This window comes from Microcaecilia unicolor, chromosome 13 (assembly GCF_901765095.1).
Source record: "Microcaecilia unicolor chromosome 13, aMicUni1.1, whole genome shotgun sequence".
NCBI classification, from domain to species: domain Eukaryota; kingdom Metazoa; phylum Chordata; class Amphibia; order Gymnophiona; family Siphonopidae; genus Microcaecilia; species Microcaecilia unicolor.
The window spans coordinates 46,067,928-46,084,570 of record NC_044043.1 but is presented as its reverse complement, the minus strand read 5'-3'; the positions used below and the strand labels follow the sequence as shown (position 1 = coordinate 46,084,570).

Sequence of the window (16,643 nt, the reverse complement as noted above, 5' to 3'; positions counted from 1 at the left end):
ACCATAACTGACTAGCATCATTTAGTTATTCTTTAAAGGAGTATACAGGGGTGGACTCAATATAAAACGGTTCTGCAAAACATACTCCCTTCAACTGTGGTACTAGCATATTTCCTGTTACAACTCATCATCAACTTTGAACAGTAAACTCTTCTGATACAAGACACCTTGAAAAAAAAAAAAAAAACAGCATAAAGATATGCAGAATACTTCCCATAACAGTAGTAACTCTCGAAGACTAAAACAACCCTGCCCATAAAAGATAGATGTGCTGATGCTCTGTGCAGCAAAAGAAACAGTGGAGATGACCAAATAACCAGTGTGCAGCCAAAAGTATCTTCAACAAGGGTCATCTCCACTGTTTCTTTTGCTGGACTTTGAAGAGTGGAGATTTGTCTTTCTTTGTTTCTGCTGTTTCCTGATGCTCTGTGCCTCATGTAATATTTACAGAGCTGCTATTTGGAAAATTAGAACAAGCAGGTCTCCTACCAAGCCTTAAACCCAGAAGTTTTTTTCCCCTCATTCTCCTCTCTAATACCCACACTTCTTTTGCCTTCTTTCTCAACTTCTTATTCCACTCCCTAATCCCCTCTTGTCATCCTCTGTACTCATCCCCTCACAAACCATCTACCTTCTAACTCTCATAGCCTCACCAGTTCCTTTCCAGTCATTCAAACTCCCTTCACCTTTATGCATCTTCCCATTGCCCCTCGTTTTACTCTTTTTCAGTCTCTTTTTCCATCATGGCTTCTACAGTCTCTTGTTCCTTTACACTTGTTCTTGATCCCTTCCAACTCCTTTATACATTTATCTCCATCCCTCCTTCCGGACACTCTTCCCCTTCATACCCACTGTCTTCTGACACCATTTCCCTCTTGCATCCTCCCTCAGATATGGGATTTGACACAGAGGTAACAAGAGATGACAGATTAAATGCGTCTTCAGCTGCTGGCCTGTAACGATGTGCAGTGGGAAGGGGTTCAAGTATGTGTAACTCACAGTGGTCTGTTCAGCCTTGAAGGATGTGAAAGGTGCAAAAGTGATGGAAAGAAAGAGAACGTGTTACCTGGATACACCTTGCTGCATGACACCCAGGGCAACTGCTCAACATGTGAGCCCTAGTGGGAACAGAGAATGGATGTATAATAATACTTTGAGGTTTAAGAAAACAACTCATTTTACAACTTAAAAAAAACATCAGACTTCTTGGAAAGCAGCATTTTAGGGTAGAAAAGCATGGGGAAAGAGGTTTTGATGCAAATGGAAGGTTGTCCTTATGGAGAAGGAGAAAAATATGGGCAGCTTTTCTTATTTTGGAGTCTAATAACGTTGCAGTATATTAAAAGTTTAATGTTTTTCTGGACTTCTCTCCTCCATCCCTTCAAACAAAAAAAATGCAGCTACTGCCCTCCAAGCTTGTTGAACTGTTACACACAAAACGTCTGCCAATGTCGGGTTAAATCCAGGCTTGTCTCTCAAAGTATGCTGTTTTTTGTTGGTTTTTTTTTTTGGGGGGGGGGGGGGGCTTTTTATTTTTTGAGTAAAATATCAGTAAAAGCAACACAGTACCGAAATACAACTCTATACTTGTGTAGGTTAAAAATGAAAGTAATTTGCAGCTCAGTAAAGAGAACTCAGTTTTCGTCTATAGACTGATGCCTTACTGGCCTGAGGGTTCATTTTGCTATGCAACTGTTTCCCTTGCACCTCCATTTTCATTTATCTTTAGGTTATCACAGACAGTCACAATAAGGAGAAGTTAACATGTTTTTTTTTCTTTTGTGCAGTGTGATGTAGCACCTCCTAGCAGGAGGTCAGAGAGATAAGAACTCTCCACAACAAGAAAAGTAAATACAAGGCACTGTTGCCAGATGGTGAAAATGTTTCCAGCCCAAAAATAGCACAATATTGATACAAATATTAATAAGGTCAATATGAATAATAAGGTAATCAGAATCAGCATCATAATGTTTTTAATTACCCCTCTCTAGACCCCCCGCAGGACCCTTGCCCACGGAGGTGGAGAGAGGGTTTCAGAAGGCTCATAATAAGTCTCCTAAATATGACCTCTGTTTTCTGGCTCCTAATTTCCAAGGACATCCTAGGGCATCTATTCTCCCACATGATGTACTAGAGTTTAAAAGGTAGTCTATTTATGTGATATAAGGTGTGAAATGAAACAGAGAGATCAACACAGAGACCAGAGAATATTGAGATAGAAATAGTCTTTTATTCTCACCAATCAGGACTTCAAGTTGGTACACACTTCAGTCAAATTCTGGGTTCAACGTTGGGGAAGGACTCCGACTATAGCTCAGAGGCACAGTCCTTGTATAGCATTTACAGTCCATACAACTCAATTGGAGAGGGACTTTTTTTCTAATCTTTCTTCATCTATGAATCATACTTAACCGCAGGTCAGGTGCCCACCTGCCCCTCCTTTCTAAGATTTCTTCATAATGCCAATTTTCACACTTATAAAACCTCTTTCTTAATATTCAGAGATCTGTTTCTTTGTATCTTGTGACTCTGGGAGCCATCTTAGGAAGACAGACTCCATCTTATGAACCAAACTTTTTACCATTTCTGCTATTAATTCCTTCATCTTAACTCTTACACTGAATTTGAAAGTCGTACCAGGTTTCAATAAGACTCACCAAGCAATCCTGCTCTTGCAGGCTCTCAGCTATAAGGCCATCATCTGATTTTCAGGCCTAGTCAGTGCTTTTCAGCTGTTTGAGCCATGTAACCTGGCCCACCACTGTTCCAGTGGATGGGTCTCAAGCTGGGACATATATTAACATTCCCCTCTTCACCCTATCTCATAGGGTGACACCAGGGTTAACGTACTATGGTACCATCCATTCCAGAAGGTATCCTGTAAAATTATCGGATTAGAGAGTCTAATCAAAAACCGGTATGGCCAAAATTTTGGAGTTCAGGTCACAACATAGACACTGTTCCTGTTATTCTAACCCTTCTTGGGGCTTACCCATATCTGCGATTAAGTAACATACTATGATTACAAAAATGATATCTTTCAACCTATTAATATGCAGGTTAAATCTTACTTTTACATATGTATGTATATAGATTACTAACAATCATTAATTCTTTGGTTATATACTGATTATATTCTAAGTATACGTTTGCATTGATTACATAGTCATATTGATTATTGATCACATCATTTTATAAAGCCTTACATCATTATATTGCATCCCTGTGTGCTCTTAATTGATTATACAGTTGCAGACATTTCTACAGTGTCTCTAACATTTGCATAGCGATTGGTCCATCTCATAGGGAGATAGTCTAATGTGTTGTCTCCTGTGGTATTGGGAAGGAGATTTTTGTACAGGACATATTGTCCTGTACCTGTTTTCTTGGTTATGGCTGTTTCAATTAAGCGTTCTACTAAGCCTCTAGCACAAGGGATTATGCAGCATCCTACTAATACAAAAATTGCAACCACTATGATTATGGTGGTGGCTGCAGAGATGATAAATGTCTTCCATTTACCAAATGCTTTATCCATCCAACCAGTCCAAGATGTGTCAACACCTGAGTTCTCAGCCAACTCCTTTGACAGTGAGGTAAGGCCTTTCAAAGCTCTGGTAATTGATCCATCTGGAGCAGTGTTGTTGGGGTTAAAGGTGCAACATTGTGTACCTATTTTGCGACATATGCCGCCGTCTGCCGCTAGCATTTGGTCAGGCACTAATTGATTTTCTAGCGTCATTCTGCTAGTGGCATCTAACTGCATCTCTAGTATAATTCACAAATCTCTGCTGGTTGTAATATATGTAGTTAATCCAATCTACGTTCTTGTTGATTGTTGACCACCAAAAGAAGGCAGATTCGAATCCTGCAGCAATCTGGTTTCTGGCTTTGAACTCATCAGGGACCCCCTCTTGGAACTCCAATTGCATCTATATAGACCCGATCATCAAAAGATCCAGGCATTGCATGTCTCTTCACTCGTGAGGAAGAGCTGCTATGAGGAGGAATCAAAGATGCTATAATGATTGGAATAACCAATTTGACTAGGGCACATCTGCCTGTCCAACTTCTGTGAAGTGGATGGTGTGGGTTCCACAGTACCACCATACATCGGCTCTAGCCTGTGAAAAGTCTGTGAGGTTCAGACCTCGCAAAGCCCCTCTTCCTAGAGTGGTATTGCAATTGGTCAAATTTCCCAGAAACCGTGTATTTCTAATTCCATATCGTTCCAGACATGTATGATACCTTGTAGCAGGGTCTGGAATTCTGAATACGGGTGGTACCCTCAGCCGAGGGGGCAAGTAGGGGTGATGTTTGTCAAGATGTTGACAAGACTGATTAATTTTTTCTTTTACCTGTAATAGCTCTAACATACACCAAAAACCATCTGGATCATTGTAAAGATCTAAAGGAAAAGGGACAACTGTAGGTTCTGCCCTTGCATGGGCGCAAAAATAACAGAAACATTCAGACTCGCTGTAGTATAGTGGGCCCATTTGAGCCACAGGTTAGTATCCCCAAACCCAGTTTCCAATGCAATTAAATCTTTGGAGTTATTAATTGGTACAACTTGATAGGGAATCTTTACTTCTGGGATCTTGGTTGGCATTAAGGGGTTTCTTTCTGGTTGGGGAGGGGGAACAATCTGAAATTTGCCAATAGGATCCCTGCCTGTAGTATCTATTCCTAAGGAAAAGGTTCTGTACGTAACAGCAGTTATTCCTCTGAAAGTGATAGCTACCTGATTGCACTTGGTCATTGGACAAGTAGCAAGCACTCGTGGTTTCATAATAGAAATACTCTTTTTGAGTTCTGGAATTTCTTTACCTGAATAGGGAACCCATGTACCTGTGTACCACCATACTTGTGCCCAACTTCCACATGTGGAAAAGGGACACAGGTATATCTCAAAAGCTGACAGATACTGCTGCACAGGATGTTCACCACACATAGTGTAAGCACACACATCGAGGGTTATAATAATTGTCTCCTTAGTTGTAGCTAATGTAATTGGGTATTATTTTCTGAAGAAAACTTTGCAAACTCTGCGTTCCTTGTACAGTGGGCATGGTGGATACACATAGCAGGAGGACTAGGCATATCATGTTGGCGGTTTTCATGATTATACACTGTATCAGGACTGTAAGAATGGCAATTGACGGGTAATAATGTGAGTAACAAAATTAGTCCTAGGGTTTTAGCAAGAGCTGCAATTACAACGATCAGTACTCCAAAATACACCAAAAACTGATATATCATCAGGCCTTACTTGTGTAAGGGGGATAGATTCTAGTAGCTCCTGTTTCGGTGGGACTACCTGTTTCAAAAAGGCTAAATACCTCCAAAGGTCTTAATCCTACCTCTCTAATAAACAGCAAGGGTATCCAATCAGTGTTAAGCACAGCGTATGTGATTAACGAGAAATCCACTACCTCACAAGTTCCTGGTCTCACCAGGGGTACTTCAGTCTGTTCTATTTGTAAACCTAAACTTCCTCCAAACAATGCAAGGGTGTGAATGACAGTCCGACTGGGGCCAAACGTCCAACTCTCAAGTAAGGGTTCACACAGTGTATGATACCGGGTGAAAGGATCCCAGCTGGGATCGTCTTCTGGAGCTGGGTCCCAGTGGGGATATCTTAACCCTCGAGGATCTGAAAAGTGATTCGGGGATTCAGGAATTACTGAATGCCAGAAGTCGGAAGGTGACAGTGGTGGGGATTCAAGGGAAGGTACTGCTTGTGGCGGTGAATGCTGGTTATCTATTCTTCTACGGGACATATATTTATATGTCACGGGTGTAAACGGACTGCGGCAAATGAACCCTTGCCGTCTGGTGAGATGCAATACTTCTCAAGGAGTCTGTTCCCGACTTTTCTAACGAAAAGCCAAGGCAACCAATCTGTACAATAAAGCTTATAAGTGACAATCCAAAAGATAACTTCTTCACCTGTATGAGGTCTAATGAATGGGAGAGTACCTCGTGATACCTTTACTGTTACTGCGTTGTGAAGTATCGAGGCGAGATGTTGTACAACTCTGGCGGGGCCAGGACCGGAGGCGTGTAATAGGGACTCACACAACAAATGATATCTGTAATTGGGATCCCAAAGAATACAATCGTCGGGCGCTGGATCCCAATATCCAGCAACACTATGCAGGGGGTCAATTTGGCTCATATGGGGCCTGTTACACTTAATAGGAGCGTGTGGTAGGAAGGGAAAGTTCAATGGGTTTGCTGCAATGCCCAGGTTAAGTGGGAAGCCTTCTGAAGGAGATAAAACGGCGATGCGGTCTGGGTGGGTGTGTATGTGAATCTGTAGCTGAGACTCCGGTAGCCTGGGTGGTCAGGGTAGTATTCGTGGGAGGAGGAACGTCTCTATCAGGCACCCGAGGATAAGAAGGAGGGGGTGGGTTGCAGTTCAGGCAAGGTAATATTATCCTCAGAAGTAGTAGCAAAAATGGGGATAATATGGTCTGAGCTATCGTTATTATCGGGAACACTTGTAGGATGCAGAATAGGAGAATCAGTGAGGACAGGAGTAGTGCCAGCTGAAAATTCTGTCGCGGCAGGTGTGTCTGCCAAGGGGGTGGTATTACTGGTGGTGATAAAACTGATCCTTTTGGTCGTGTGGAGGGATGTGCTTTCAGATATGTGTGTTAATGTGGTGTTCTCTTGGGGCGTTGTGTAGACTGCTAACAATAATTAGCACAAATTCATAATCCACCCACAAAACAAAAGGAGCAAAGTTCCCACCACAAACCATCTCTCTTGATCTAGGCACAGGAAAAAGAGATTTTACGTTCTCCCAGGTTTCAACTTAAATCATGTTTAATGTGGGCTATAAATGTTGTAAAATAAATAGATTGAAACTCTGAATGTTGAGCACCTGATTCTCATAACATGATATCTGTTTTAGTTGCCCTTTACCAAGAGAAAAAAAAAATCTTTTCATGTTGCAACACGTGCTGCTTGGGTGTCCCTGTAACCTACTACTACTACTACTATTTAGCATTTCTATAGCGCTACAAGGCTTAACCAGCCCCTCCAAATGACACACTGCAATTTATAACAAATTACTACTCTACCTATGAAAAGTTATACTTTCTCTGTGTACATTTGTATGCTGCACAAGCTGGCATGTTTGAAAATGTGTGAGATTAAATAAAAATGCTATCAACAATAAAGCATGACAACATGGATGTAGCAGCTCCTCTGTTCTCCTCTCTGGTGGTGGCTGTGGGTTTCCCTCTCCTGATGATCTGCTATTATATACTCTGACTCTATTATATACTCTGAGCAGGTCAGGAGGGGAACCACCACCAGAGCATTCGGCTGTCTCCAGCCCCTCTTGCCGTAATCTCTGTCTGAGTGTGAACTTAAGCAGGGCAGTGGACAGGAGACTAAGGAAAAAAGGCTAATGGTCCGTGCGGTGCAGCAGCATTTGAAAGGGCCAGATCTCACCTGTTATTGGTTTAATTAGGACCAATAGGAAGGCATCAGTAAATGAGGAGTCAACCCATGGGCTGTGGTCATTTAAAAAAAAAAAAATCCCAACCTGGACAAAAAATGCCCAAAAAAACACAACCTGTGAGCATTATAAAAAAACCCAGGAAAGAATAGGAAATAACCCAATTTTGTAGTTTTACCACAGAATTGCCAGCTTTAAAAGCAATTTCCACTCCTCAGGGTCAGTCTTTTGAACTTCTTTTTAATTCAGGTTGAAATAAAAGCATATAGTCCAAGCATTATAACTTGAAAAGGAATAAACACACAGCTTGGTGGCTACCTGTATTCTTTTTGCAATATTTAGATTTCAGTTTCATTTGCAATATAGTGTCCTCAAAAGAAAAATAAATCCAACCATCGACCAGGGGAGCTTTATGCAAATGAGTTTCTGGCAGTTCCTATTATTGTTTGGCAAACAATTGTCATCCTTTTACTTATCCTTAATGCGTCTTCCTTCTGCTCAAAGTTTTATCCTGGCAACAGACTATGGTTCAGTCTTCAGGCATGAGGGAGAGTCCTCTCAAAATTCCATGTTCCTCAAACAGGTGCTAACCAAAACTACGTAGCACCCAAAACTTTCTCTATTGTGTTTGGCCCCTCTAACAAGCCTAAGGCTCAAACAGCTAGCAGATCACACACATAATCACTGATAATGCAGAAGCCTGAACTCCATTATGTTCCCCCCCCCCCCCCCCCCCCCACACACACACATTAATTCCCAATTTTTCTAGAGGCATTTTAAACGGCAGCTTCTATTTCCATCTCCTCTCTTTTCTGAGGGTGTATAGGGACCGCTAGTTCTCAAACTCCGTGGGCTTTTCCCTGACTTAATCTGGAGCTTTGGTGTTTTCCACTTCCATGGGTTAGGGAACCTGTGCCTTCTCCTCCCAGTGCCAGGTGTTAGGAGTTTTAAAGCCCCTCTCCCTTCTAAGGAAGTCCCTCAGTCTGGGTAACCATGATTTTCCCTGAACCTTTTCCTTTCTTTGGGTGCCTATCAACCTTTCATTAAAAGACCTGGGGCACCCTCTGTTGGCTGCAAGTTTATGTGCAACTGGTTTTCTTGGGCTATCCTTTTTCCAGACAGTAGTAGGAGGGTATTAAGCTTGAGGTCAAAGTGCCCTAACAAACCTCTCTCCCCCCCCCCCCCCACTTCTCACAGCAGTTATGGAGCAGTGTTTCAGTGTAGCATTTCAACCTTCCTCAGTTTGCTGTGTCTCAGGCTGGTTTGTGGATTTTAATTTCTTGCTTCTTTATAGGTTATCTATGGTTTGGGCTTAGTATGATCTACTCAATGGCATTTGAGGTCAATCTTGTGCAGGGTATTAAGTGTATCACGTTTCTGCTCACATACAATTATAGCTTAAGGAGATCACTTTAGTTGATTCAACAAATGTGAAGTCTTTGTTTTATTGAATTTTATGGAATCATTTTAATTTATTTTGCAGTAGAAACCCATTGACTACATTGGCTTTGTGTACCTAGAGTAAATTTGAATGAGGCATTGTCTAAACTAGATAGCACTGCCAGTCTGCTGTGTGACCATATTCGGTTTTAGTCCAAGTGTACACTAGCATTGAAAGTGATGAGGGGCCAGCCTGGTGATCCAAATAGCAAGAATTGTGCTTCATGTAGAAAGCCCCAGGATTAATTCACAAGTTGGTAGGGGCTAGGATGTTATGGAGGTAGTGTTTAAATTTTCAAAGTTCCTTATTGCTTAAGGATAACACCTAATGGCCAGATTCAGGGCCTATGATTCCAGAATTCCAAAATGAACCATGGTTTATGGCCCCTGGCTGAGGACTGTTGCAATGACCAGAATAAGAATAGAGAGGAAGTAAAACCCTGGGTAGTTCAAATGAAGGCTTCTAGTAGCAGACCACAGCTCTTCCCTGGGCTCACTGATCTCATCTCATGGTTTCCAGTATCATCTTTATGCTGATGACACCCAGCTATATTTCTCCACACCAGACCACCGCGGAGACCCAGGCCAAGGTATCGGCCTGCTTATCCGACATTGCTGCATGGATGTCCAACCGCCACCTGAAACTGAACATGTCCAAGACCGAGCTTATCGTCTTTCCACCAAAACCCACTTCTCCTCTTCCTCCACTCTCTATCTCATCCTCCCCGTTTCATCTGCCCGCAACTTCGGAGTCATCTTCGACTCCTCCCTCTCCTTCTCTGCGCATATCCAGCAGATAGCCAAGACCTGTTGCTTCTTTCTCTTTAACATCAGCAAAATTTGCCCTTTCCTCTCTGAGCACACCACCCGTACTCTCGTCCACGCTCTCATTATCTCTCGCCTTGACTACTGCAACCTACTCCTTACTGGCCTCCCACTCAGCCATCAATCCCCCCTTCAGAACTCTGCTGCACGTCTTATATTCCGCCTGAACCGATATATCACCCCTCTTCTCAGGTCACTTCACTGGCTTCCAATCAGATACCGCATACAGTTCAAGCTTCTCCTTCTTACCTACAAATGCACTCAGTCTGCAGCCCCTCATTACCTCTCTACCCTCATTTCCCCTTATGTTCCCGCCCGTAACCTCCGCTCACAGGACAAATCCCTCCTCTCAGTACCCTTCTCCACCACCGCCAACTCCAGGCTCCGCTCATTCTGCCTCGCCTCACCCTATGCTTGGAATAAACTTCCTGAGCCCTTACGCCAAGCCCCCTCCCTACCCATCTTCAAATCCTTGCTCAAAGCCCACCTCTTCAACGTTGCTTTCCGCACCTAACCTTTTTACCTTTCAGGAAATCTAGACTGCCCCTATTGACTGTACATTTGTCCTTTAGATTGTAAGCTCCTTTGAGCAGGGACTGTCCTTCTATGTTAAATTGTACAGCGCTGCGTAACCCTAGTAGCGCTTTAGAAATGTCAAGTAGTAGTAGTAGCAGCTATGGTTCTGAACTGGAATTAGAAAGGAAGTAAAAAGTGATCGGTAAGTTGGCTAGTTGTCTGACCCTTCTTTTTCTTCCCTCCTCTGGCTTAGCCTTGCCTTCACAATGAGTCCTTGAGCAGAGACAACAGGTTCTGGCTCCCTCTGAAGCAGATTGTATAATGTAGCTTGAGTCTGGCAACCTACTGTCACTATTGAGTAATGATTAGGTACTGCTGCCCAGGGGCTGTAAATACTGCATCTCCAGCTCAGAAGATATCGCGGAAGGTAGCATGTAGCACTGCCTTGAGCCACCCAGTTTGTCTAAGCAAATTATTTGAAAAACTATGTTTCTTGTTTCAGTATAATTGAGAAGGGGTACTAAGGCATTGAATAGTGTTCTCTAAGCCATAGCTACCTGCAAGACCTGCTAGATGCAAAGCAGAAATCTTTGGTGTTAAAATTAACCATTCACACTATTTTTAGAACTATTGAGCCTTAAGCATGCAGCTTCAAGGCTTGGACTTTGATTTCTTCTTTTGAAGTCTGCAAATGACCCATTATCTAATCGCTTCATGGATCAGTGCTCATCGGAAGGGGCTAAAGTGCAGCACTGACATTTGCTGCAAAGGAGGGAGAGAATTAGGCTCTTGAATGTCATGTTTTCTTCCCAGGAGGTTTGGGATCTGAAGGAGTAAGGAGCAGGAATGTGTTTGGAGACCATTACATTGTTCATTTGGTATTTTCCAAGAAAGAGAAAGAAGTAGATTGTAAAAATCAAAATGCTACTGGAGTGTGTACAAGATGTTTTAATATTTTTGTTGTGTCTGAATGCTCCATTAGGAAAGAAAGAGGCCTACCCTTTGCAGAGGAACACTGATTCACACCAGAGCAGGGATATCTAAAATGATAATTGTTCTAAACCGTGAATTGAGCATAAAACCTGGAAGAAACTTATAGAAGTAGAAATAATTTTCCAGTAAGTTGCATTGAAGCACAAACAAATCATCAAACGGGGAATGACCATGTTTTCAGCTTTCTCCTGGACCCAGGAATATAACAAATCAGCTGAAAAGGTAAATAAATGAATAATAGTAAAACAATGCCACTTTAGAGTAATTATTCCTAGTAGAAAGTGTTCAGGGAGGCAGTACTTTGTGATCACAATACGGGAGTAGACTCAAGTAGATATTAGGGAGAGATGTGCCAACAAGACTTTCAAGGAGCTAATTAGGAAATTATTGAACAAGAGGCAAAGAAACTTATAGAAATTGAAAGAGAGGACCAGAAAATAAAATATGAAAAGTATAAAAATATATAAACAAAGTAAAATACTGTACAAGAAAAGCTATATATAGATATGAACAACCCTAATATTGTATTTAAAACCTCTGCTCAAAGAATAAGCAAGGGTAATTTAGACAGAAGGTGGTAACAATAACTTGAGAGTGACTGCAAAACAATATGCACACAGGTGAGCATAACATAACCAAACTGTTTAGCTATTTGAACAACATTGGCAATGACTCTTCAAAATGGTTTTATATTAAAGTCATTGTTTAGGACAGTGGTTCCCAAACTTTTTCGGCTTGCGGCACCCTTAGTGTCTGAGCAATTTTTTGTGTCCCCCCCCCACCCCACATCATGTCGAATATTTCTCCCTCTCTCCCCCATGAACCATCTCCCCCCCCCCAAATCCATGCCCCCCCCCCCCCCGGAAATCCATTTTTTATCTTGTTCCTGGGAGAGGAGGATGAAGAAGAGCCCGGACCTGAGCACAGGAGGGAGGCAACATAATGTCCTGCAGCCAGGGTCCCAGGGTGGGAGAAGGCTTCCAAACCTCCAGGCTGCCGGCATCGGCAGCAATGTGTAAGCACTGCCTTCAGCCTGCCCCGAAAGCCTTCTTTGTACAGCCACTTCCTGTTCCTACCTAGGCGGCATGCTGTACTAAGAAGGCTTCGGGGGCAGGCCAAAGGCAGCTTTTACATCACTGCCAGCAGCGAGCGAGTGGGTGGGCAGTGGAGAGAGGCACTCGGTATGTGAACTCCCAAATGTCCCGCGGCGCACTGGGGTGCCACAGCGCACAGTTTGGGAAACGCTGGTTTAGGACAACTAATCTTTTATATACCACTTTTTAGTACATGCCTTAAAAACAGAAGTAAGTATTGACTGTAGCTAACTTGAAATCCACATGGTAGCTTCCACCTGATGAAAATAACTTTGAGAAAAAATCTTTCTGACCTCAAGCTAAGCAAAATGGAAAAGTATACTGGTTCCTTTGTAAAATACTTTTGTATATAAGTACATAAGTATTGCCATACTGGGAAAGACCAAAGGTCCATCAAGCCCAGCGTCCTGTTTCCAACAGTGGCCAATCCAGGTCACAAATACCTGGCAAGATCCCAAAAAAGTACAAAACATTTTATACTGCTTATCCCAGAAATAGTGGATTTTCCCTAAGTTCATTTAATAATGGTCTATATGGACTTTACCTTTAGAAAGCTGTCCAAACCCTTTTTTAAACACCGCTAAGCTAACTGCCTTTACCACATTCTCTGGCAACAAATTCCAGAGTTTAATTACACGTTGAGTGAAGAAATATTTTCTCCAATTCATTTTGAATTTACTACATTGTAGCTTCATCGCATGCCCCTTAGTCCTAGTATTTTTGGAAAGTGTAAACAGACACTTCACATCTACCCGTTCCACTCCACTTATTATTTTATAGGCCTCTATCATATCTCCCCTAAGCCGCCTTTTCTCCAAGCTGAAGAGCCCTAGCCGCTTTAGCCTTTCCTCATAGGGAAGTCGTCCCATCCCCTTTATCATTTTCATTGCCCTTCTCTGCACCTTTTCTAATTCCACTATATCTTTTTTGAGATATGGTGACCAGAATTGAACACAATATTCGAGGTGCGGTCGCACCATAGTGCGATAGAAAGGCATTATAACATCCTCATTTTTGTTTCCATTCCTTTCCTAATAATACCTAACATTCTATTTGCTCTCTTAGCCACCGCCACCACACACTGAGCAGAAGGTTTCAACGTATCATCAACGACAACACCTAGATCCCTTTCTTGGTCCGTGACTCCTAACGTGGAACCTTGCATGACATAGCTATAATTCGGGTTCCTCTTTCCCACATGCATCACTTTGCACTTGCTCACATTAAATGTAATCTGCCATTTAAACGCCCAGTCTCATAAGGTCACAATCCTCCCGCGATTTAATGACTTTGAATAACTTTGTGTCATCAGCAAATGTAATTACCCCACTAGTTACTCCCATCTCTAGGTCATTTATAAATATGTTAAAAAAAAGTGTTCCCAGCACAGACCCCTGGGGAACCCCACTAACTATCCTTCTCCATTGAGAATACTGACAATTTACCAGCAAAGGAAAAAAAAAGTCATCCCCAATATCCATAAAACCTAGACATACACAGACACCATTTTTTATGATCACACAAATAACATATTTGAATCTGTGACACAGAAACAGATCATTTCATCAAATGTAACAATTCTATTTTGTTTGTAAGCCACATTGAAACAATTCAAATGGGAAAATGTGGGATATAAATGGTAAAATAAGATAAATATGCGACTTAAAATATGATTTATAATCCACCATTTAAATTTACCCAATTCCAAGGCAGGATTGTTTTTAGATATCATCATGACATATACCAGTATTTAAGCATTACCTTTGCACAAGTGATAACCTTGGTATATGTTACTATTAGCAAATTGGTTGATGCAATTATAAACACATTTGGGGTCAATATTCTATGGCTCCTGGCCATTTAAATAGCCTGTTTGGGGTAACTGCTAATTTTCAACGCCATATAACTGGTTAGTGCCAAACTATTTTTTGGGGTGGAGTCGGCACTTAACTGGCCAGATTTACCAAATAAAAGGAAGTCCTATATAGGGTGATCCATAGCCTGTTAAGTGCTGAATATTGCCTAATGGTTCGAGCAATGAGCTGAGAACCAGGCCACTTAACCTTCTGTTTAGGAGTGGAGGAGTAACCTAATGGTTAATGCAGTGAGCTGAGATCCTGGGAAACCAGGTTCAGTTCCCATTGCAGCTCCTTGTGACCCTGAGTAAGTCACTTAACCCTCCATTGCCCCACTAGGGACAGAGAAACTACCTGCTTATAATGTGTACAGCGCTGCATACGTCTAGTAGCGCTATAGAAATGATACCAACTCTGTGTCAGCTGGCTCTGGAAACCTGAAAATTTACTGCCAATGCCCAGACATGGCCTGGCATTGAATTTCTGGGTTTAACGTTGGCAGCAGTCACCAAAACGCTGATCACTGCCAGCTGAATATCAGGCTCTTTGTATCTGAACTGCAGAAACAATCCTTTGCTTGAAATCTTGAAATAAGGGATAACTCTTATCATTACGTATGTGGATTACCAACATCAGTAAATCCATTTGAAAATAGACTTTTTTGTTGTTTATACTTTCCAATGTATGGATGGCCACATGAATGTCAGCACTATCTGTAGCTGGCCGCAACATTGTTTATTGAGATTTATTAACCGCCTTTATGAAGAGATTCACCCAAGGTGATGTACAGTATGTACAGCTTAACATCAAACTTACAATTTTGTTAGCAGCCTAACAATAGTAAAATGTACAAATGAAAGGAAAACTTGAACACAGCAAATTGAAACCTACCTTGAAACAGGATCAAAAATATACATCTGTAACAACACTGAAATTCAAATAACAGAGATATAATACGATGATCAAATATATAATATCACGTTCATTGTTGATTTAAATCTTGAATTGATAATGAATGTGACTGTTGGACAGACTGGATGGACCATTCAGGTTTTTATCTGCCATCACTTACTATGTTACTATCAGGCTCATTTTTGAAAGAGATGGACGTCCAAAAAGTGACACAAATCGGCACTTGGATGTCCATCTCTCAGAGACGTCCAAATCGGTATAATCAAAACCTGATTTTGGACATCTCTAACTGAAGTCCGTCACAAGGACGTCGAAATTTCAAGGGGGCGTATCGGAGGCGTGGTGAAAGTGGGACTTGGGCGTTCCTAAGACTTGGACGTCTTTGACACATAATGGAAAACAGCAGAGACGTCCATGAGTAAAACTTAGACGTTTTCACCCAGACCTGTTTTTATTATGAATAAGGCACAAAAAGGTGCCCGGAATGACCAGATAACCACTAAAGGGAATTGGGGATGACCTCCCCTTACTCCCCCAGTGGTCACTAACCCCCTCCCACCCTCAAAAAACATTATTAAAATATTGCTTGCCAGCCTCAGATGTCATACTCAGGTCTACAACAGCGCATGCAGGTCTCTGGAGCAGTTTTAGTGGGTGCAGTGCACTTCAGACAAGTGGACCCAGGCCCATACCCCCCCCTACCTGTTACATTTGTGGAGGAAACAGCAAGCCCTCCAAAACCCACCAGAAACCCTCTGTACCCACAGCTAGGTGCCCCCCTTCACCCGTAAGGGCTATATGGTAGTGGTGTACAGTTGGGGGTAGTGGGTTTTGGGGGGCTCAGCACACAAGGTAAGGGAGCTATGTACCTTGGAGTATTTTATGAAGTCCACTGCAGTGCCCCCTAGGGTGCCCGATTGCTGTCCTGGTATGTCAGGGGGACCAGTGCACTACAAATGCTGGCTCCTCCCATGTCCAAATGGCTTGGATTTGGACATTTTGACTTGGACGTCTTTGGTTTCAAACATCGCTGAAAGTCAAAGACGTCCAAATCCATGGATGTCCTTGGTATTTTCAAAACGAAAGATGGACGTCCATCTTTTTTCAAAAATTAGCTTTTCCCTGCCTCCGGATTTGGATGTTTTACAAAGACGTCCAAATCCCAACTTAGACATTTCTTTTGAAAATGCCCCTCAAAGTATGTTACTACTATGATATAAGCATAATAGGGATGGAATATCTAGTAAACACACAATTAGAACATTCAAATACCATTGCTATGATACTAATGCTTTTTTACAATACAGCTTACCAGATAGGGGCCAAATGCAGATATATAGATGGGGGACAAGATGGGTGGTACAGAGTCAGTTGGATAAATAAATGAGTGGCTAAACTAAAGGCAAGTTGTTGTACAGTTAATCAAGAGATAAGGAACTGGTCTAAATGACAATGGGTGTAGCAAGCTTGTTCAGATTGTAATAACTGTAATCCTGGTAGCAAACCTTCAGGGGTGGTAGGCTCCCTTTAGCA

At 42.1% G+C, this 16,643-nt stretch overlaps 1 protein-coding gene across 1 annotated transcript in view; it reads left to right on the top strand.

The window, feature by feature from the left end:
* Positions 1-11,030: 11,030 nt before the first annotated feature.
* Positions 11,031-16,643, top strand: part of DHRS11 (dehydrogenase/reductase 11) — a 125,420-nt gene continuing 119,807 nt past the window's right edge. The window contains exon 1 of the mRNA XM_030186074.1: positions 11,031-11,470. Coding sequence (XP_030041934.1) covers positions 11,414-11,470 — 57 coding nt within the window. The 5' untranslated portion in view covers positions 11,031-11,413. The remainder of the gene's footprint in view (positions 11,471-16,643) is intronic.